This window comes from Xenopus tropicalis, chromosome 1, assembly GCF_000004195.4.
Source record: "Xenopus tropicalis strain Nigerian chromosome 1, UCB_Xtro_10.0, whole genome shotgun sequence".
NCBI classification, from domain to species: Eukaryota; Metazoa; Chordata; class Amphibia; order Anura; family Pipidae; genus Xenopus; species Xenopus tropicalis.
The window spans coordinates 159144317-159166814 of record NC_030677.2 but is presented as its reverse complement, the minus strand read 5'-3'; the positions used below and the strand labels follow the sequence as shown (position 1 = coordinate 159166814).

At 38.0% G+C, this 22498-nt stretch overlaps 1 protein-coding gene across 1 annotated transcript in view; it reads left to right on the top strand.

Annotated features, from left to right (window-relative positions):
• Positions 1–22498, top strand: part of tmem132c (transmembrane protein 132C) — a 184080-nt gene that overhangs the window by 40028 nt on the left and 121554 nt on the right. The window contains exon 2 of the mRNA XM_018090977.2: positions 20158–20304. Within this exon, the coding sequence (XP_017946466.2) occupies positions 20158–20304 (147 nt within the window). The remainder of the gene's footprint in view (positions 1–20157; positions 20305–22498) is intronic.

Genomic DNA, 22498 nt, shown 5'->3' with positions numbered 1-22498 from the left:
AAAATACCAATGAAGATGAATCATAAACATATACCATAAAGAAAATGAATTTCCTTGCACTTACACTACCACATAGTGAAAAAGATTTGTTTGTTTTCTGTTAGAACACTGAGCACAATTACTAACTCAGCAGTAGTGATGCCCTCCTTCTGAATATAGATTTCTCACACTGAGAGTCACTGGGCCAGCAGGACACCAGGGGAAAACCTAGTGGACCTCAGCCCACATGGGCAAACCTTGCCCACTTACTTAGGATGCTGCAGATGATTCCCCAGTCTGAAGCCGCCCCCTCTCGCCCAATGGAAGCCACAGGTTAAAGAAGAGGAAGTTGGCAAGTGGTAAAATACGGATGGGGGGGTGAACCCGGCAGGGTGAGTGGCAAGGAGGGCCCTTGGGGGCACAGCCCCGATGGGCCTTGGACACCCAGTCCAACTCTGTTTACAAATGACTTGATTGCAAAACAATAGTCTCTTTATTTAGTGTACAAGTAATTGAATAAGCTACTGCTCCTGTACTTTCCTGTTAAATGGACATGCCAGGCTTAGTTGTTGGTTCAGATGCATGTTGACTGTGTCCTGTACATCTAAAAACAATGGAATACAGTATGTGTGTGTTATAAGTGCCCATTTAAAAAGAAGTCTGACAACCCCATCCTTTTATAACCAATAATCTATAAAACATTGCAGTCCCACCTTCCTTCTAGAAATGCTATAATTGAGAGCAGTAATGTTCATTTCATACGAAAGGCTGTGCCCCGTACTCTGCTTTACTATCGAATTGATACACCCTTGTTATAAACCTTGTGTATGTTCTACAGTATCTAAATTACTAATGGGCTAGACAAATGTGCATATTAAAATGATGATGATCATTTTAAATTCATAGTTCATAGATGCCATACAATAGTAACCTGACAGAATTGGTAAACATTGCTGCAGTTTACATATCTGAAGGAGGGCTGAGGTGGTACCCTTAATTATTTATATTTTATATTGTGTTGTCTTGTGGTCATAAAAAGTACTTTGCATTAACCAAATGCATTTATGAAATTTGAAAAACAAGTTAATTATTTACTGTGATACCAGATTATGCAAACCATATAATATACATTTTAGATCATTTGGCAACCTTTTTTTGGTGACCATAGGGCAGAATTCCTACAGTGTTTCTACATTTTTCCAAAAGAGAAGAACATGACATTACTAATCTATATAAATACTTGTCAATAAATTTTCATCTATATAATTAAGAACTTTCCAAATGGTATGGGCACTTTGCTATGAACCCTAACCCCCATATGTAATAAAAGGAACTAAGTTTGGCCAGCAGCAGTAACACATAGCAGCCAAAATGGTGACCAGGAAATTAATTTGGTTCAGTTTTGATGAACCGATGCATTGATTAACATCGATTAATGTGTCAAAATGCTAAACACTTTCCTATCTGTCAGGAAATTTCTCCGACTGCTGGAAATCCTTTAGAGCTCCCCTGCTGATATTGATAAACTCTGTCCCTAAATGTATGTGCTCTAAGAAATAATGGTATAAATCTCTACTTTTAATGAAATCCAAATGGCAATGCAAAGTTAAAACAGTTATAATTGATACAATTATTTATGTACATTGATGGTAACTTTAAAGCTCTGGCATGTGGATGGTTAAGCCGTCACTGAAATCCTTTAGATGGCAAAGAGGAAAGACCTCTTGGAAACTTGTTGGGTGTACAGAGAATTCATTTTCCTGCCATAACCACTTGTAACCTTGTTAGCATTATCGTTTAGTGAGCACAGGAGCAGGATTTAATTAATTTCCCAGCCAGATGTCACTTCTTCCCTGTCTCAGGCTCACCTTCGAGGGACACCTCAGATTGGAGGGTAAAAGGCAGATGAGCTGTACTGTTTAACTCCGTGTGTGTGTGTATTTAATCTGACTGAAATCTTGCCATGTGAGGAGCTGTAATTGTCCTCTTCGCTGTCCCTCTGATACAATTTGTTACAACAACGTAAAGCCAATAACGTCCTTTAAAGTGTGTACATTATAAATATTATTAGTTTTAGAAATCTTTTATATAAAGTTTTTAATGCTGAAACATTATAGAAATCAATGGAAAATCTACTCTGTGCTTTCTAACACTTTAACATGCTGATATCTAATTTAGGACATTCAGTAACTCCATGTTCTAATGGTAGGGACATATGGGACTTCTCATTTCCTCTAGTCTTTATTAATTGTGTTGAGTTTTAGCTTCTGCTAAATTAAGGAGATAAGTGCCAAGTCCAGTTAGTCTTTGGAGGGTGTGCCTAATGGCTGCTTATAAGGTGCAGGGAATGTTAGCTTCCCCTGCCTTGGTCGTGTTGCAACACATCATAACCAGCAGCGGAAATAGATTCTAAAATAGCCAGAAACTGACAGCAGTAGAATGGCAAGATCATAACATGTAAGAAGGAATTGTACCCTGCATTAAGAGCATAGTGGGGCTCATTCATAAAGTTTGTGCAGTGCAGAATTATTCGCACTGTGAACATATCTGCCCTGCCTGATAGGTACAGTTAATGTGCAAACAGAATTGCAAATTTTTACTCACAGTGAGATTTTTACATATGGCATAATCGCAAATATTCATGTGCACACTCTGCGTCTGGATTACGTCACAATTTTGGCTATATTCGGCAGGCATGGATTTGCGGCAAATTTCCGTGTTTCACCATTAGCCGATTGTTTCGTGAAAGGGGCGTCATGTCAAAAAAATTACGCTTTTCACAATTTTTTTTGACACGCAACATTTTCACTGTTTTGTGAATATTTCATGGATGAGGCACAGATTTTCTCGTCACTAGTAAAAAATATTTGCTAAACAGATTTTTCAATTTGCAAATTTATATTCGCAAAGTGAAAATTGTTGCTACATTCACACAAAACAAGCATGCATAGTGGGCATGCTCATGCAAACTTCAATTTAATTTGTGAGCTATTTGTGAATTTTTATGTGCAATGTGCATTTTACAGCGATTCACAAAGAAAGGAAAGATGGGTATAGCAGTGCAAAATGTTACCGTTTAATAAAATATGCACAAATAAAATATGTGCAAACTTTATAAATAACCCCCAGGATTTACTCACAGCACCCTTATATTTATTAACAGCTTCTGCAGCTGTTAATGCAGTAGGAGCATGCAGCAAAATCTAAGCAGCCAAAGTTAAAATAATTGACAAGGGACATTGTTGTAAAGGCTGCAGACACCATCTTTATTCTTATAGAATTGGAGTAGGTTCCCTCCACACACTTCTTGTTATCTCAGAAAAAGGATATCAGAGACCTAACTGCTGTGTTATCAGAGAGCTAGACTACTGGCTAGATAAGTCAACCCCTGCCTACTCCACCCTGCAGGTAAAAAACATACAGAAAATACTTTTTATTTTAAATACTGTATATGAATATACAGCTAGGGGATCCATTAAACCACTTATTCAGAATGAAAACCAGCACCGCCAGCATAGCTAATGATAATGAATCTATTTTTACACACACAAAAAAATGAGCCCCTAAACTGAAAAGATTTAAGTTTCATTCTACATAATAGTTGCAGTTATTTACAGCATTTGAAAGGTACAATTGTCAGCATGTAAATAAAAAGTGGAAGTGTTGCTTTAAGGTTATTGCATTATATTTCGGGGACAGACAGAAATATATTGCTGATTGGGAATTGCATATAAGGAATCTGAGTTCATTTGCTGATAGAAGGAATTGCTTTAGTACAGCTTGCGGCCTTTTCGTTACATCCTTGCTAGCTCCATTTCAGTTTCTGTTTCCTATTATAGAAAGAGGAGTATGCTCAATAAAGTGGTTTGAAGAGACTCTCAGCCACTCACGTACAGACCATAATTCTTCGATCAGCACTTACCAGCTGATCCAGGCTAAATAGCACCCAAGTGACAGATTCCGTGACTATTATGAGTGTGTAATGTTTATCTATGCTCCAGGCACAATGTTAACAGGTTGTAAATCCAGACAGATTAAATATACTCATCTGAGTTATTCTGGGCAAGGAAAGACATCAGTATCACTCTATATATATCATCATAGCCCTTTTCTTTCTTTCTTTCTTTCTTTCTTTCTTTCTTTCTTTCTTTCTTTCTTTCTTTCTTTCTTTCTTTCTTTCTTTCTTTCTTTCTTTCTTTCTTTCTTTCTTTCTCTTTCCTATTCTACTTCTGTTCTTTTAAAAACACATTCTCCATCAGCTATGTTATAGCAAGACTTGCCTTTGATGTAAGTTAAGTCCTTATTTAGTAAACAACATATATGCGGTTGCTAGTTAAGTCATGTTGTAGTTACACTATGTATTTGCTTTTGGCACAATCTAATTGGTTGCTACATGAAACAGCACTTGAGCAATTCAACCACTACACCCTGTATGTAAATCATGAGGGGCACCCCCCCCCCGGGTTAAATTGTGAGACACTGGGTAGGAGTTATCATGCCCTCTGAACATTTTTTTGTGGGGCATATATAGTTAGCACTGATGGACATACATTAAATGTCATATTGTCATATCTATATACATAGCCTGGGCAGATATCTTTGGTTCATCAAAATCAATTTATAAATGAACAGCTTTTATACATTAAGAATTTGATCTGACAATGATTGCATCAGAGATTATCAACAGATTAGCATACCTCCCCAAATTTTGAAAATGGAGGGACAAAAACAAATGCAGTGCGAAGCACGCCAATTTTTTTTTGACCACGACCATTTTTGCCACCACACCCCCTAAATACCACTCCCATTTGACTAAATTTAGCAGGTTGTTTAAAGTTTAAAAACACTTCTGGGGGTTTTTGGGTCCTGTTTTCTGTGTTATTTTAGTTTTGTTGAAAAAAGGTGAAATTGCCTTTTAAGTTGTGAGTCTCAGTTCCCCTAAAAGACATGTTTAGCTTATTACCTTTCTGGTCTCTTTGCCAAAAGCCCACTTATTTAAATAAATGTGAGAAACAATGTATCTAAGTGCAGGTGATGCTCATTAAGATTTCTGGGCTCTCTGCCAAAAGCTACTTTTAATTAAATTTGTATTTAGCTTTTTAGCTTTAGTGCAGGAGATCAAAGGGAAATGAGGGACTTTTCAGTAAGAATCCAGGACTGCGGGTTAAGCTGTCAAAAGAGGGACTGTCCCACGAAAATCAGGACAGTTGGGAGGTATGGATTAGTGTACAATAATTGGCTTACAGCTGGCTGCCTATAAGTCTTGTATTTATCTGCTAGATTGGCCTATACTGTATGTTACCATAATGGACACTGATCTGGCCATTTGTCCTTCATTCAGTATTTTAATCACAAGTACATTTAGCATCACTGAAAGTCTCATAGGCCTAAATGAAATGCATGCTAATGTTTTTTTACATACAGGGTAGCTTACTACAGGCATAAGATCTGTTTTATTGGTATAAGACCTACAGTGTCATAAGATTTTTGATACTTGTGGAGGTTGCAGGATATATGTTGTGGCTAATATTTTTTCTATTTAGTGACTGGTGTTGCTTTTTTATTATACAGTGCTGGTATTTGATATTATTTTATACAGCATGCCTGAATCTATAGCTGTAGGTTCATCTGTGCTGAAGCAGTGGAAATGGTGCTTCTCCAGTTCTAGTGCTATGCTGCATTAGATGTTCCTTAATGGGACCTTTATGTTGACATTTGCTTAATCTTTTGCATAAACTCTACATGTAGCAGGAGATAAGGTCTGGGGAGAGAAAGAAATATTTACCACTAACAAATCATAAAATGAAACAGGCAAAGCAATAATTAAAAACAGATTTTCATGCATACAGTATCTAGCTGGATGTACATTTATGAAAACCATAATATAGAAGAGACATTCCCAATAACAAAAAAATAATTTTCAATTCATATTTATATCTATGCTTCTTTATTACTGTGTTCAGATAAGCAGATTATTCTTTTCAATAATTCATGGTTTAATACTCGGTCAGTAAGTTAGCCTAGGCTTCCGGACATGATATACTGATGACAATGGGATATTTTTGCATGCATAAAACAATCAATATTTACATGTTAAATCTTCTTTTATTATTAATGCTGTTTTGGAGTGCATGAGATTATAAACAAATAAACTGAGAGAGGAATTGTTTGAATATTCAGCTGCACCTCAAAGAAGGTGTCAGAACAGGTAAATTCTTTCTTATACAGGTATGGGACCTGTTATCCTGAATGCTCAGGACCTTTTTTTTCCAGATAAGGGGTCCTTCTGTAATTTGGATCTCAATACTCTACTAAAAAATGATTTAAACCTAATGGGATTTTTTGCCTCCAATAAGGATTAATGATATCTTAGTTGGAATCAAGTACAAGGTTCTGTTTTATTATTACAGAGAAAAAGGATTTTTTTAAATTTTTTTGCGTACAATGAATTCTATGGGAGATTACCCTTCTGTAATTTGGAACTCTCTGCATAATTGGTCTCCGGATAACAGATCCCATACCTATATAACTTTTCATTGCAATTGTCTGCATTTACCAATTTTCTTAATTAATATTATATAGATCAACACTGGGTAAAATGTTACATTTCTTTTATACAGTTTGGCTCAGCATTTTTGGCAACAGGTCACAAAATCAATGAGCCCAACTTCTGGTGCAGGTAGTCATCACAGAGTTTGCATATAAAAATCACAATGGGCCTTTATATAAATAGTACAAATATAATATTTAATGTACTAGACAGTTTTAGACAGTAACCGCTATATGTATTTAAAAGCACCCATCATAATTAATAAGATGTTTGCTTTCAAACAGGTGAACAGTAAATGCTGCATGCTGCTTGGTTGCTATGGGTGATTAGATCAGAAGCAAACTTAGCACCTTTTATTACATTTGTCTATATAAATATAGCTTATTGTGTGCACATAATTTCTCCCTACTGCATAACAGCACTTACAGTACAACTGAGAAAGCACTTCTACATCATGTGCCTCAGGTGAGAACATTTTACAGAGAGAATTATCAGTTTATGACCACTAGTGCTATCTTGGAACATGTACTGCCACGGCAATCTTGCAGTTACAGTATATGAATATGCCACAAACGGATGATAAGAGCACTCAGTAAACAAGGCAATCTATTTTTTTTTAAATTTCTCTGTAAAGGTGGCCACACACGTTGCAATATTTCGTGCGACCACCGTTCAGGGCTGAAATGGCAGATAAGGAGGTAGAAACAATAGGATTTCTACCTCCTTCTGTCGATTCAGCACTGAAGGCAGATTTTGGTCAGGCGCCTTCTATGGCGCCCGATCAAAATCTTTTAACCCGCCCGATGGGCGAGTCGACCAATATCAGCAGCTTCCTGCGATATCTGTCGACTCGCCGACATACCATACACGCACCGAAAATTGTACGAAATGAGGTTTCATACGATATTATCGGTGTGTGTATGGCCAGCTTAAGAGTCATGGAAGGCAAATTTCCGGAAGCCCAATGACCCGAGTGAAGCAAAAGGGAAGAAGGGCATGACTATGCTAGGAAGCAACCCCACCCCCCTTTGCTTCCCCTCCATCTCTCCAGATATCCTAGTGTTACAGGCCAGGGCAAGAATATAAGAAAGTCCCTCCCCGTATGTGAACTCACCACAATCTTTGGCGGGCAAGAGGAGCAGGAGCTGGCAGCATCCCGCCCTCTCATTAGTCGCAGTGTGGGGGGTGGGGTCGACCTTGAGCCCCAGAGGATATTAAAAAGGTGCAGTGAGCGGGTAACCGGGTAGGCCTGGGGTCACCAGGGAGGTGGATAATTCCAGAATGGGACTTGGGTAGTAGGCATGACACAGGCTCTGGGCCTGAGCTCAGGGTCAGACCTCCTTGGAGGACATAAGTTAGTTGACTGCTGTTTAATGTTTGGTTTACAAATGGTTCAATACTAGTTATGGTTGTTTATGTATATGATTGCTGATTTATATTAAATAAATTACAATAAACAACTGGGGCCTTCTCTCCCCAACTAAGTGTCCGTTGTTTTATTGTGGAACTGGGGGAGGAAAAGGGGGGGCAGCTGGCTTGACGCTGCATTAGTCATGAAAATACCTTCCCCTTGACTTACATGTAAAACATATTACTCATGGTGACCTGGGTTAAAAGTGGGAAATTGCTTTCTTTCACATTTTCCTGTGATAAAGCCAGAACACAGAGAGCAATGTGTTTCACATACATGGCGATTCAAATGTTAGTCAAGGGGAATTTATTTTCAGGAGATAAGTCAACCACGGTGGGCTGCCATGGCCCTAAAAAAAAAGTAAAGCACCTAATCATGTATGGGCTATTTTTTATTTAGTTGTGTTGAAAAAAGTCCATCAAGTTTAACCCCTACAAACGAAACCCAATGCACTTATATACACATAAATATACAGACCTATCTATACATTTGCAGATATAAGTATACCTATACTAACTAGTAATGATGATCTTTGATAAAGATTCTGGAAACAGCAAAAATGTTGCGCATAAAAAGAACTGTTGCATGCGTCATTTTTTTGATGTACGTGATTTTCTTTTGATGTGGGCAACAATTTTTTCATGCAGGTGACAATTTTGTGACACGGGTGACAATTTTTTGACCCAGAGAAAATTTTTTCGCCCATTTCGCAAAAAATATGCCAATGACAAAACGCGGAATCGCCTTGATTCCATGCCTGCTGAATAATTTTGCCAAACACTACTGACTAGCGGTAGTTCACTATAGTCTTGGATATTATACTTGTTTAAGAAATCATCCAAGCCCCACTTTAAGGCATTAATAGAATCTGCCATTACAACATCTCTAGGAAGGGCATTCCCCAACCTCACTGCCCTCACTGTGAAGAACCACCTGTGCTGCTTACACCTACAAACTATTAGTTTGAATAACCTAGTACCAAGTACCAGTAGTGTCCCACACAGTCATCTAAGTCTGAGCACAAGATGTGGTAGCATGTATATTGTGCCCTGATACCATTCCTCTACCTCGTAAAATGCATGGTTGCAAAAGTTTAGTGAGGGGGCACAGTAAAGGGTTTCCAGTACAACATCTACTGTGCACATAGTGCAGGTTCAATTAATTTAAGCTTTATGTTTTTTTATATTTTCAAAGAGTCTTCTAAATAATATAATGGCAATGACACAAAACAGTACAGTTTCTACTGACAAAACATTTCACTGGTATGAATAATGAGTTCCTTATTAGAGCAGTGCGATTCCTGTCTCTTTGTGTTGGCTGACACATCCTATTTTTTAAGATAACCCGAAAGAAAAAACAAACTTTTTTGATTTAAGCATTGTAGCCTTGTTTAAAGCAAGGTTTCAAACACAACCAGGCAGCTACAGCCCATAAATCTGAGACAAAATCCAAACGGTCTGTAGTGGAGCAGATGGAAAATACCAGCTGTGACATATCCAGAGTTATTCTTCCAGTATAAGAATTCTATCTCTCGCAGCTTAACTGCAAACTCAAGCAGTTTGTGTTTAAAGAGCAAAACCTCATCGGCCCTTGAAAATAAACATTCTGTCATCTATAACTTTTATAGTGTCTCCTCTTCGAGAGTATTTCAGTAATTGTGGAATTGTAGTGCATGAAAGTGTAGCTACAGAATCAAATAAAGCGTGCTGAATAATGTACATGTACTGTCATTTTCTGCTGGCTTTAGGTTATTTCAGCAAACAGAGAAATACTTGCTAGATATAATTACCTTTTTTCTATTGCCCAAAAACATAATTACTATAAGGCTTATGATCTGTTTTCCTGACCTAAAACCACATGTATTATGGGCAATAATATTTTAATTACTTTGGCAATAATAGGAGAGAATATGTTCTCCTTTACATTGTATTTACATTTGCAATTATTACTCGGCATTGTTCAGAGGTTTCTTTATCATTATACGCAGTTCTATGGTGATTTTATTACTGTAGTGAAGTAATATTATTGCCAGCATTGGTTTAAGGTTCAAGATTAAGGGGCTGATTTATCAACGTTTGAGTGCAAATATTTACCAGAATCTATTTATTTATTTTGCGCTAGAACTCATAAATTCAAATTATGGTTTCCAAAACTTAAATAGTTGATATTTATGAAGTGCAAAATAATAAAAAAAATGTAAAACTAAAAGCATCTAAAAGCTTGTGAGTTCATGTAGAAGCCAGAGGGAGTTGTCCTAAGCAAGTTTTTGAAGAGTAGAATCCAAATTTGATGTAGTGATGAGCGAATCTGTCCTGTTTCGCTTTGCAGAAAAATCCACAAAACAACAGAAAAGTTAGCGAAACACGTTTGACACACAACTTTTTTGTTGTGGGTGACTTTTTTTTATGCAATTGCGCCCATTTTGATGCAACTACTCCTATTTTGCCGCGACCGTGACTTTTTTTGGCGCATGACAATTTACCAATGGCGAATGGTGAAATTAGCTGCAAATCCATGCCTGCCGAAAAAATTGCTCATCACTAATTTGATGGATTCAAGTTTTTCTCATGGTTTTATTAAATCAAGATTTTTAGATTCAAATTTTGATAATAAATAAAACATGTTTTTAATAAAAATAGTAACAGCTAGTGATGAGTGAATCTGTCCTGTTTCACCAAAAAAATTGTGAAACTATTGACTGAAAAATTAGCGAAACAGCATAAAATTTGTGAAACACGGGTGTTGCATGACCACTTTGACGCACACAACCTTTTGTGACATGACCTCCCCCATTTTTCCGCACCCAATTTGATGCGACTACGCCCAATTTAACACAACCGCGCCTATTTTGACGTGCCTATTTTTTGGTGGCAAATGTTTGTGGTTTTTCAGAACAGTTTGCCAATGGTGAAAGCAGAAATTTGCTGCAAGTCCATGCCTGTCGAAAAAAAATAGCTATTACTAATAGCAGCCCTATCTACTGGGTAGGAGAGTAGGGAGAGACTATCCCACCCACCATGCCTAATTTTCTTGCTGCCCAGGTCACAACTTTGCAGTAGAAATGCTTGCCAAGGGGTTGATGGTTTATCTTTCTTTACCTTGTGAAAAAGGTAGAGGTAATGTTTGTTTCTATAATGCCTGCACATTGATGCTGCTCTAGGCATTGACTTCCACGTTTGCTGGTTTTTAGTGGTTTTCGAGGTTTTTTTAAGCTATGACTAAACTCATTTCCATGTATGTTAGTTATTTATCAAATATCCGAACTGAAAAAGTAGAGGAAAAAAAACACGAAAAACATGTGCAATATAAAGACCATAACTATTTCATATTGTCACACAAATGACAGCATCCAAAAAAACCCAAAAACCTCTAAAAACCATGAACCATTGGCTTTAGTTGGTGTACTTTTGCTTTTGGATTTGTTGCGGTTTTGTTGCATAATAAATTGCGAAAAAACATCTCCTTTTCTTCTGTAACAAAATTGTATTTTGGTAAAAAAAAAAATCGAGATAAGAAAAAAAAATGAAAATTAGATTAGGCGTGTGCTATTGTAGAAATAAACTCCTCATTTTGGTTGGGCAGTTTTAGGGTAATACATGAACTCCTCTCAGAGGTGGTTTTGTGGATATAAAATACTCTTTTGGACAGATTACATACAATTACCTGCATTGGGTAACACATTTTACTATTCACATCAAGAATATCCTATCTGCAGCACTTTAACTATTGTTATATGTCAATGAAGATGCCTTTCTGTGTTGTCCTGTGCTCCTCTACCCTTCACACAATCACTATGGTTCCTTGTAATTAGGATGTTGTATTCTGGACACAGTATTATAAAAGAGGCTCACAGCAGCTGGTAGTGGAACAAACTTTACTTAGAACAAAACATGGCTGAACTGCCAACAAGTTGGGAGGAAGGCAAGGATAGAGAGGCAATGCTAGGGAAAACAATTATTAGCAGAACCGGATGACACATATCAGTTTTGTACATGTAACAGCGCCATCTAGTGATCACACATTAACAGTCAATACACAACACCCCTCCCCTCCTAGATAACATAATCCTCTAGGTAGCGGGGCTTTTGAATGGCCCTTCGGGGCCGCTCCAGTGGGACACTGATAACCTCTCCTTGTAGATTGGCCTCAGTGTTATCGGGTACCCTCTCAGGTACATCTGCTGTTTGTTCAGCTGCAGGAATCTCTTCCTCTGGAAAAGCTAGAGGAGTTAAGTCACTTTGCAATCCAGACTGGCCATGGTTACCCTCAGTGTTAGGACAAGCATTGTCCCCTAGTCTGCTCCGCAGCTGATCAACATGTCTTCGAATAACACGGCCATCCGCAATCTTAACCTTGTATGAGACAGGGCCCGTGGCTTCAACAATGACTGCTGGTATCCATTTTGGTCCCATTGCATAATTTCTGGCATACACACTATTACCTGCTTCAAACATCCTCACTGTGGAGGTCTGTGCATTCTTATGGAATTGATCTTCTTGTTTATTTTGTAAATCAGAAGCCAGGTCAGGATGCAGTCTGTCCAAACAGGTTTTAAGACGTCGGTTCATCAAAAGTTCTGCAGGGCTGCAGCCAGTGCTAGTAGAAGGAGTTATATGCTGCTGCAACAGAAATTTTGCCAGTCTATAATTCCAGTCACCATCAATTATCCTTTTTAATGCATCCTTTGTAGTCTGGACCATTCGCTCAGCTTGCCCATTTGAGGATGGATGGAATGGTGCTGTTGTAACATGACGAATAAGATTACTTTCCATAAATGCTCTAAAGTCTGCAGATGTAAACTGTGCTCCATTATCTGATACAATTGTGTCTGGGAGTCCATGTGTGGCAAACAACTTCCGCAACACTTGAATGACTGCATGGGTGGTTGCAGATGCAACTGAAACAACTTCCAACCATTTGGAAAAGGAGTCCACTACAAGGAAGAATGTTTGACCTTGAAATGGGCCTGCAAAATCTATATGTAGCCGAGACCATGGGCTCCGAGTCACCTCCCATGGATGTACCCCGGCCTTAGCAGGGGCATGGCGGGTGGATTGGCAAGGAACACAACTTTTTACCCATTTTTCAATGCATTCATCCATTTTAGGCCACCAGACATAACTTCTTGCAAGGGCTTTCATATTTACAATACCTGGGTGACTCTCATGCAGGGCTTTGAGAACATGGGTTTGCCCAGCTTTGGGAATTACCACTCTATTTCCCCACAAAAGGCACCCTTTGTATGCAGAGAGTTCATGCTGGCGTTTCTCAAAAGGTGTGAACTCTTCTTTTAAACTTATTTTTGGCCACCCCCTCCATACCCAGTTCAACACTCGAGACAATACTGGGTCGGTAGCTGTCATGCGAGCAATATCTGATGCCTGTAGAGGGGGACTAGGTAAGGACTCTAGCATGAGGACCTCGGACAAGGCCGGTACTTGAAAATCAGGAGTGTTTAGAGGCAAACGGCTTAACGCATCTGCATTACTTATGTCTTTCCCTGGACGGTACTGCAACTCATAGTCATAAGCATTCAGCAATAAACACCATCTTAGCATGCGTGGAGAAATTATCTGTGCAGTAGGCCCATTATTCTTTAAAAGTCCCAACAACGGCTTATGGTCAGTAATAATGGCAAAACCTCTGCCATACAAGTACTCATGGAATTTTTTTACACCTGCCACAATGGCTAGAGCTTCCTTATCAATCTGAGCATAATTCCTTTCTGTGGTACTCATGGTCCGTGAATAGAATGCAATTGGAGCCTCACGACCACCACTTACGGTATGACTTAAAACCGCTCCTATTCCATAGGGAGAAGCATCACATGTCAGGGTAAGAGGTTTATTCAAATCATAATGTACTAACACACTGTCTGATGATAAAAGTCTCTTGGCATCACTAAATGCCTGCTCATGCAGGGCTGACCACTTCCAGGTAGCATTTTTATCCAGTAGTCTGTGCAGTGGCTCAGCCACAGTAGCTTTGTCTTTCAAGAAGGAATGGTAGAAATTTAATAGGCCAAGAAATGCTTGCAGCTCCTGTTTATTTTTGGGAATTGGAGCTTCATGAATGGCTTTCACTTTTGTATCTGTTGGATGTATTCCATGTGCATCAACTTTGTATCCAAGGAAATCAACACTTGGTACCCCAAAAACACATTTTTCTTTCTTAAGTTTTAATCCAGCATCTGAAAATCGCTTTAATACTGCTCTCACCCTTTCAGTTAATGATTCCACAGAGTCTGCTCCAATGAGGACATCGTCAAAATATGGCACCACCCCTGGCAGGCTGGAAAGGAGGTCATCCATCAATTTCTGGAATACGCCTGGTGCAATGCAAACGCCAAACTGCAATCTAGTAGCTTTAAATGCTCCTTTGTGTGTGATAATTGTTTGTGCATCCGCAGCTGCATCATCCACCGGCAACTGCTGGTATGCTTGCGCTAAATCAAGTTTGGCAAATAACTTCCCCTTAGCCAAGGTGCTGAGAATTTGATTGATAGCAGGAATTTGATATGGATGTTCTTGTAATGCCTTGTTGATTGTGCATTTATAGTCAGCACATATCCTCACTTCTCCATTTGGCTTCAGTACAGGCACTATTGGGGTGGCCCAAGTTGGGTGGGTTACTGGAATTAGTGCTCCTTGTTGCACTAAGCGATCTATTTCGTCATCTATTTTTGAACGGAGAGCAAATGGTACAGGCCGGGGCTTCATGCGTATTGGGACAACTTTGGGATCCAGTAGGAATGATATTGGTGAGCCCTTAAATTTACCCAGGCCTTCTTCAAATACACTGCTAAAGTCTTTGATGACTGCTTGCAAAGAGTCTGCTGTTGCATAATTTACTCCGGTTAACTGAATGCCCAGGGGTTCAAACCACTCTACTCCTAATAAACTTGCTCTTTGTCCTTTAGTAATGATGAGGCGTAGTTTTCCTCTGTCTTTTTCATAGAGGACTTTAACAAAACATGCACCCACAACATCCACAGGCTTTTTATTGTAATCCACAAGTCTAACGTCACATGGTAAAATAGGTGGGCAATTAGTGGGCCATAGTGCATGGAAGGTTTCCTCTGAAATTAAGGAATAGTCACAGCCTGTATCTACCTCCATTCTACACTTAGATCCTTGTAGTATTACATCAGTGTATTTCTTTTTGCACATTGGCTGATTTTCAACACTATTTATTATTTCAGAGACATAGATACCTGTATCTGCCTCTTTCTCAGTGGTGTCATTTTGGATTTTCACTATATGGGTTGCATTCCCAGATAGATTTGCCCTGGCTTGCTTGGGTCTCTGTAGATTATCAGCTTGGCGGCAGACTCTCTGTATGTGGCCACGACGCTTGCATTTGTGACACACAGCATTTTGGAAACGACAGTTGCCACGCAGGTGACCTCCCCCACAACTATGGCACATTACTTTTGCTTGATCTGATACTTGTGCTAATGCAGGCTGCAGTTTAACATCAGGCTTGTTATACACTTGATGCAGCTCCGGTGCAATAACTGAACTGGGTGAGGCCTGTATTTCCTTGGAATGCACAGATGCAGCCTCATAAGCAAGTGCTTCCTCCTGGGCCAAAGCGAAGGTTAGGTTGTGCTTTGCTAGCAGCCTTCTTTGTAGTGCTGCATCCCTGACCCCACACACAAGACGGTCCCTTAGCAAGGATTCCAAACTGCTGCCAAAATTACAACTTTCTGCCAATCTGCGCAGCTCTGCTATGTAAGCAGCAATACTCTCATCCAGCTGCTGGCTGCGTCTGTTAAAGTGGAACCTCTTAACAGTCTCAGATATGGTGGGTGCAAAATGATTTTTAAGTTGCTTAATAATTTCCTCAAATGAGCAGTCACTGGGTTTAGTGGGGGACACCAGAGAGCGCACAATCTCATAAGTCTTTGAGCCTATGACACTCAGCAGCACTGCACGTCTCTGCATAGGGTCTGTCACATTATTTGCTTCTAGAAAGAAATGCAATCTCTCTGCATAGGAATCCCAGGAGGATGGCCTGGCAATGTCAAACTCTTCTATGTGGCCCAGGGACACCATTATGGAGCAATAAGGTCTTAAGGTTTCTGTTTACTCACTGACTCTTGTAGATTTTTTTTTCATGCGTTAATCCCAATCCTCGTCGCCAGTGTTGTATTCTGGACACAGTATTATAAAAGAGGCTCACTGCAGCTGGTAGTGGAACAAACTTTACTTAGAACAAAACATGGCTGAACTGCCAACAAGTTGGGAGGAAGGCAAGGATAGAGAGGCAATGCTAGGGAAAACAATTATTAGCAGAACCGGATGACACATATCAGTTTTGTACATGTAACAGCGCCATCTAGTGATCACACATTAACAGTCAATACACAACATAGGATATCCTGGGTGTAGGTTGCAGACTTCTGGAGAATAACATCTAAATACAGGGATATGCTATAGAATGCTTCTGTTTCTGTAGCAGTGACTAATTGCCAGCAGTGATAAACCCTAAGGGCTCTGTCATACAATGAAGTGCCTTATATATTTACTAGCTCTGTCACTTTTATGTATGTTAAATAATTAGTAGTGCAACATACTTCATCTGTAATGGACAACACTCAGCTTGGAATCATTTTAAGCATGCTGCTTATAAGTAATTGAAGTGCTGAGATGCAAAACACGTTTGATGTATGTACATCAAAATCTGGTGTAAAATACTGCGTAAAAGGCTTTGCAAATATTGCTGTTTTCTTACAGGACTTTTTTAGACTTCATTTTAAGACTTTACACTCACAAAACAATTGCAGAGTGCACTGTAATGTCAAAGTAGTAATTGTAAATTGTATTTTTACTCTGCGTTTTTACACAGCTTTTTAAATATACACCCAGTAGGAGTTGCTCCTTGATGGGCAGCACTTGACCCTCTAACAATTGCGACTAGTGGGCCTTTTCTTTAGAGCGTTAATCCTTCTTCCTTTGTTCCCCCATATCTCTATTAATCCTCCTTCCTTCCCACATCACAGGTGCTTTATCTCTAGTAATGTTAAGTCATTTAAGGAAGTCATACCAGGTCAAATGTGTTGGAGGAACATTTTGATTTTTATCTGAATTTTTCTCTCTGTACTCAACATATTTCTTTACTCAACAAAACAAGATGTTTTTTTAAGGAGAAAAAAACAATATTTTTTAATGATTGTGTTCTTATTAGGTCAAGACTTTTTTAGTGTAATAGATATTGCAGAAGGGCTTTTCATGATTGTTATAAAACAGATCAGCTTGTTTACAAGAATTTGGCGCATGTTGGGGACTGAGTAGGTCAAGTCACTTTAAGCTGCTTTTTGCTTCCATCAACTTTCTTCCTATAGAAAACAGAAAGTTAATCTTAGATATGTAATTTACAGCCATGGAATCATATCATTTGTGCAGCTTAGAAAGCTTATACAGCAGAGCTATTTTGGTTCCTTGTGAAAGTATCACAGTCTGCACATTCTTCCTTTTTCATCTATGCAATATAAAATAAGTATTAGACATTTTCTTAAGCTTCTTTTTAGCATTTGTGCTTGCTTTATAAACTGCACTCACTCTGATTGTGATTCTTAACATTTAAATGAGCGATATACCATCATTTTTATTTCCCCATATGAATTTTGTTATTTTACTTATTTTTATTTTGTTTTTTGTCCTACGCTTCTGCAAAAATATGACTGGCTTAGCTTGTAATTGTAGACTTTATTAAGTAACATTCACTTTGGTTGGCTGACCACATTTTAATTAATAGTATTATTATGGTTACGGTATATACAATGTACACATTGCATATAAATACTGATAAATTTAGTAAGTAAAGAGGTCCATGTTCCTCAGGGTTTGCAATCTAAAAGGGGCTGGACTAGATCAAGAGTTAGAAAAAAAACGACTGTACGTATTTCACTATGTGGATGGCAATAAATGTTAGTGGCTATGAAGAACAGCTCAGCTAGATGTGGGTAAGTGTCTAAAAAAACGGGATAAAGTCTTGTGTAATGTGAATGGAAAATCTAGATAGGTAGTAAGTGAGGTGTGTAATGTGAATGGAAAATCTAGAGATGTAGTGATCCTATTGAGTTTATGTAATGTAATGAAAATATTTTTTAGGTATGGTCATCCAAAAATCCTTATCTGTAAAACCCCAGGTCCCAAACATTCTGAATAATAGATAACATGCCTGTATAAACTGTATTTTATCCAGAACAGCAGACTAGCTTTGTGTTAGGTGGCATGATCTAGCATCTTGGGTGTAGTTTGAAATCATTAGGGGGAGGTCATGCTAAAAGGGTCAGTGATTCTGTACTGCAGGAATATCTCCCAACATTCTGACATTTGGTAAGCACAATTCTGCTAGAAATTTTGAGGATACAATAGCCCAACATTGTATTGACTGCAAGACTGAAAATGATCTGCAAGGATTGTGTATATTCTATATCTTTGATGATTTTTTTCTGCATTTAATTGAGTCCTAATGAAAATGACCGAAGTATGTTAGCACTACAACAGCAAGGACCTAACAATATCACCCCCTACAAACCATCTTTCAGGGCAGCAACAATTACCTTATCATCATCCCCAGAACCTACTGACCCACTGGTACGCAAGGTTTTAGCTTTATTGCTCTCTGCCAGAGAGTAGCACTTTGATTGGATACCACTATAATAATGTTAAATATATATCAATTTAGAGCATGCAAATTTGTACTTTTTCCAAATCTGTCACTATATTCAAATCCCACCAATGATGCATTTTTTAAAAAAGGCACAAGACCCCCAGGTGCTAAAACAGCAAATAAAAACATTTACAAAAATCTTTTATTTATTAAAACACTGCTCACCAGCATCATTTTATAAAAACATATAGGCAAGTAGCCTTTTCCCAGCGTGCAGGTAATCAGGTTTGAACAGACTGTTACCCACACACTGGGAAAAGGCTACTTGCCTATATGTTTTTAGAAAATTATTCTGGCGAGAAGTGTTTTATCGAACCATAAAATGTTTTTATAAACCATACTATTGGCAATCGTCACTTGTTTTTTATACATCAATTTACACCTGCTGTGAAAAAATTGGTTGTCCTCTTGGTGTTCTGATAAACTAATATATAAAAAATATATAAAAGGTATGTTGTTTCTGGAAGAAAAGACATTAAGCCTAAATACCATTCTTACTAGTCATGTAAGAGCCAGTTATTAGCATTGCTAAGCATAGAAGGCCACTGTACTGTATTCAATGTGCTTCCAGCAAATAGTAAATATGTATGTAGTTGTTAATGTTTACAACAACATGGAGTTTGCACATGTCTAGAGACAAAACATATACACATAGGATATTTTTCCTATGCATTTTTAAATTCACATTTATGATTGCCAGGTTATATAAAAACCTGCTTAACCAATAGATTTGAATTTAAATGACAGCAGAATCTATTACTATGTAACAGAACTGCTACTTAAAAAAGGCTTGTTCATACTTTTTATATATCTTTTGTATGGAATGATATTCCCATACATAACTTTTTTTTTCTTTCATTTATAATGTAACTGAGAAGAGATGCTTATCCATTTGTTCTGTATGAATTTCATAAAACTGCCTTTGAGAGGAGTTCATTAATGCCTTAACAAGTGCTGCTTTCCTGCTAACTAAATTCATAGGAAAACCATGTCATATTTGTAGTGATTTGCTTCATTTATATTAACCAAAAATGAGTATGTAAAAAAATAATTTGTATCCCCCTTGCCAGTTACTTGTATTATGTGCCTGCAATATGTTTTCTATGGAGCTGGAAGGTTTTCTTTTGTTTTGTACTTTCTCATTATTTCTTGGTTTCAAAATAATTATTCTGTTGTATACATCCCTTTCCTGCTTTATACAGCCTTTTATACCCCATGGTTCAAACTGGGTAATGCAATACCAGTATCAGTTTAGAAGTTCATATCAAAGTACAGTGCTTAAATGGTGTTTCAGTATGGAATTATCCAATGTAACCAACAGTTTTTTAAATATGGACTGTTTTATGTTTTTTAAAAGAGACCAGCAATGGTTAGGGGTATAGTTTCCCTTTACAGGAAACCTGCACTATATCTAATTCAAGAGTATCTGATCAGTGCAGATTGTGCCCTTGTTACCTTTTAATATCTACTGCATCACCAGCAGCACCTACAGAGGCTATACACTCACTTTAACAGATGTTGTTATTTTTATACACAGGGCCAAAGTGAAAAAAGGGGTGAACATTCTGAATGTGAAGATCAGTGATCCACTGCAGTGGGATATTCAGCAAGAGCTTGGAAATGGAGGCAAACACTCCACCACGTCTGTCACCTGCCAGAGAACAGGAGCCAGCCAGAGAAGCAGGTAACACACATTTGGTGGTAAATCATATCTGTTAGTGTAGTTATTTGGAGTAATAGCGACACTTTGTCTAATGACACTTCTATCTGTTATAGATAACAGCACATTTATTTCTATAGCTGGTAGCAAAAGCAACTAAATTGCTCAGTACAGTATATCTGTTAATATTGTAGCCTTATTTGTGAGCCATCTGTTAAGATTAGAGCCTGGATTTATTTGTTTTTTTTTGTTTGTTTTTTTTAAGCATGTTATTAATATAAAAGCAGAATATACCTAAGAGACTGTAAATAGTTTCTTCCTACCTTCCATATACCTTTGTTTAGACAGAAGTTCTCAAATCTGCTGATAAGCTTGGGCCATATTTATTAAAATGTGAAATTTCACCTCCTTAATCTTCACCGAACCAGATGTATCATAACTGAATTGATGTGTGCATAGTACGACTGTACACTGGGAAAAAAATGTTATGTTATAATGCCAGTGTATTGTTCCAATACCTAAAATGCTTACAGAGAAAGGAAAACACCGCTGTATCAGCTAGTGAGCAATATATGAATATAGCACGTACATGGTAATGTGTAATAACTGGCAAATAAACACAATAAAGCAATGTATGTGGTACATTGGGGAATATGGCCTAGAAAATGGGATGCTAGCGGTACAACCTGCACCTACAGTATATAATGGTGGTTCCCCAGTCTGGACCTGATGAAATTTACTTTGGGCAAAAATGGTGGTGAAACAGAAATGAAACTCCTGATAAAATCCTTTATTTGCAAGGTAGTGAAGTAATTCTGCTCATGAAATGAGATATGTTTCTCATTGCAAAGTTAATACTTTAATGTACTTGGAGATTAGTGGTGCTGTGATTTTAGCAAATGTTTATTAAATTTGATATTAATCTATAGTGGGGGTATTTAGAAAAATATTTTGCAGAGGGTATGGTACAAAACAATGGAATGGGTCACACTGGAATAAAAGACTCATTTTAAATGAAGCAGGTGTACAGTATATGGAGAAGGGAGTTCTGAACATATTATGATCTGTAGGAATAACATGTTCCAAAAACAACTGATCTGTGGGTCCCAGTGCACTTACCAGACACATATCATAAATACATATACGTGAGTTGAGACAAAGTGAATTAGTCATTCCTGAACCTGTGGTCCATGGCTGCAGTCAGTTGTGTGCATGTAATTCATTAATCCCATCCATGCACCCTTTTCATTTCCTCCTTGCCTTCTCTTGCCTCCTGTTGCAGAATTTTGCACAATTGCACAAACTGACACAGGGTAACCCTGGAACTACTGCCACCTCCGAACCAGGTGGTATATCCAGGGCTCCCACAGTGCCTTGGCAATCACCGCAGCAACACTGGAAACTACATTGACTGGACTAAAAACATTTTTAGCACACTCGTGCCTGATTTGTGTCAAAGTGCAAGTGCAATTTTGACACAGCAGATTTAAGCTGAATTCTCTGCACTTTTGGTTCTGACTTATGAAACAATGTACTGTAATAGAGGACAGCTTATCAGCAACTAATTCTCCTGGAGGAGAAATGGCTAAATTGTTTCAAGTATCAAAACCAAAAAACACTTTTTTAATTAATATGTTGGACATTTGCTTATTATTGCATTTTCCTTCATTATGAAAAAATAAAATAGAATATTTTTTGTGTTCTAAAATGCTTACAGAGAAAGGAAAACACCGCTGTATCAGCTAGTGAGCAATATATGAATATAGCCCGTACATGGTAATATGTACTTACACTGGCAAATAAACACAATAAAGCAATGTTTGTGGGACATTGGGGAATATGGCCTACAAAATGGGATGCTAGCGGTTCAACTGCACCTACAGTATATAATGGTGGTTCCCCAGTCTGAACCTGATGAAATTTACTTTGGGCAAAAATGGTGGTGAAACAGAAATGGAACTCCTGATAAAATGCTGTATTTGCAAGGTAGTAAAGTAATTCTGCTCATGAAATGAGATGTGTTCTGCTGTAATATTTGTTCATACAAATAGTAAAAAATGTGTTCTGGGTATTTTTTTTTCTAGTATGATACCAATTTGAAGCTTTTCCATTTACTGAAGTGGCTAAATGGATGCATTAAATAGAACAATCATAGTGCTGAGCTCTGGTAAGCAGATAGTGAGATGTGATATAATATTGCACCCTCCATGTCTGTATA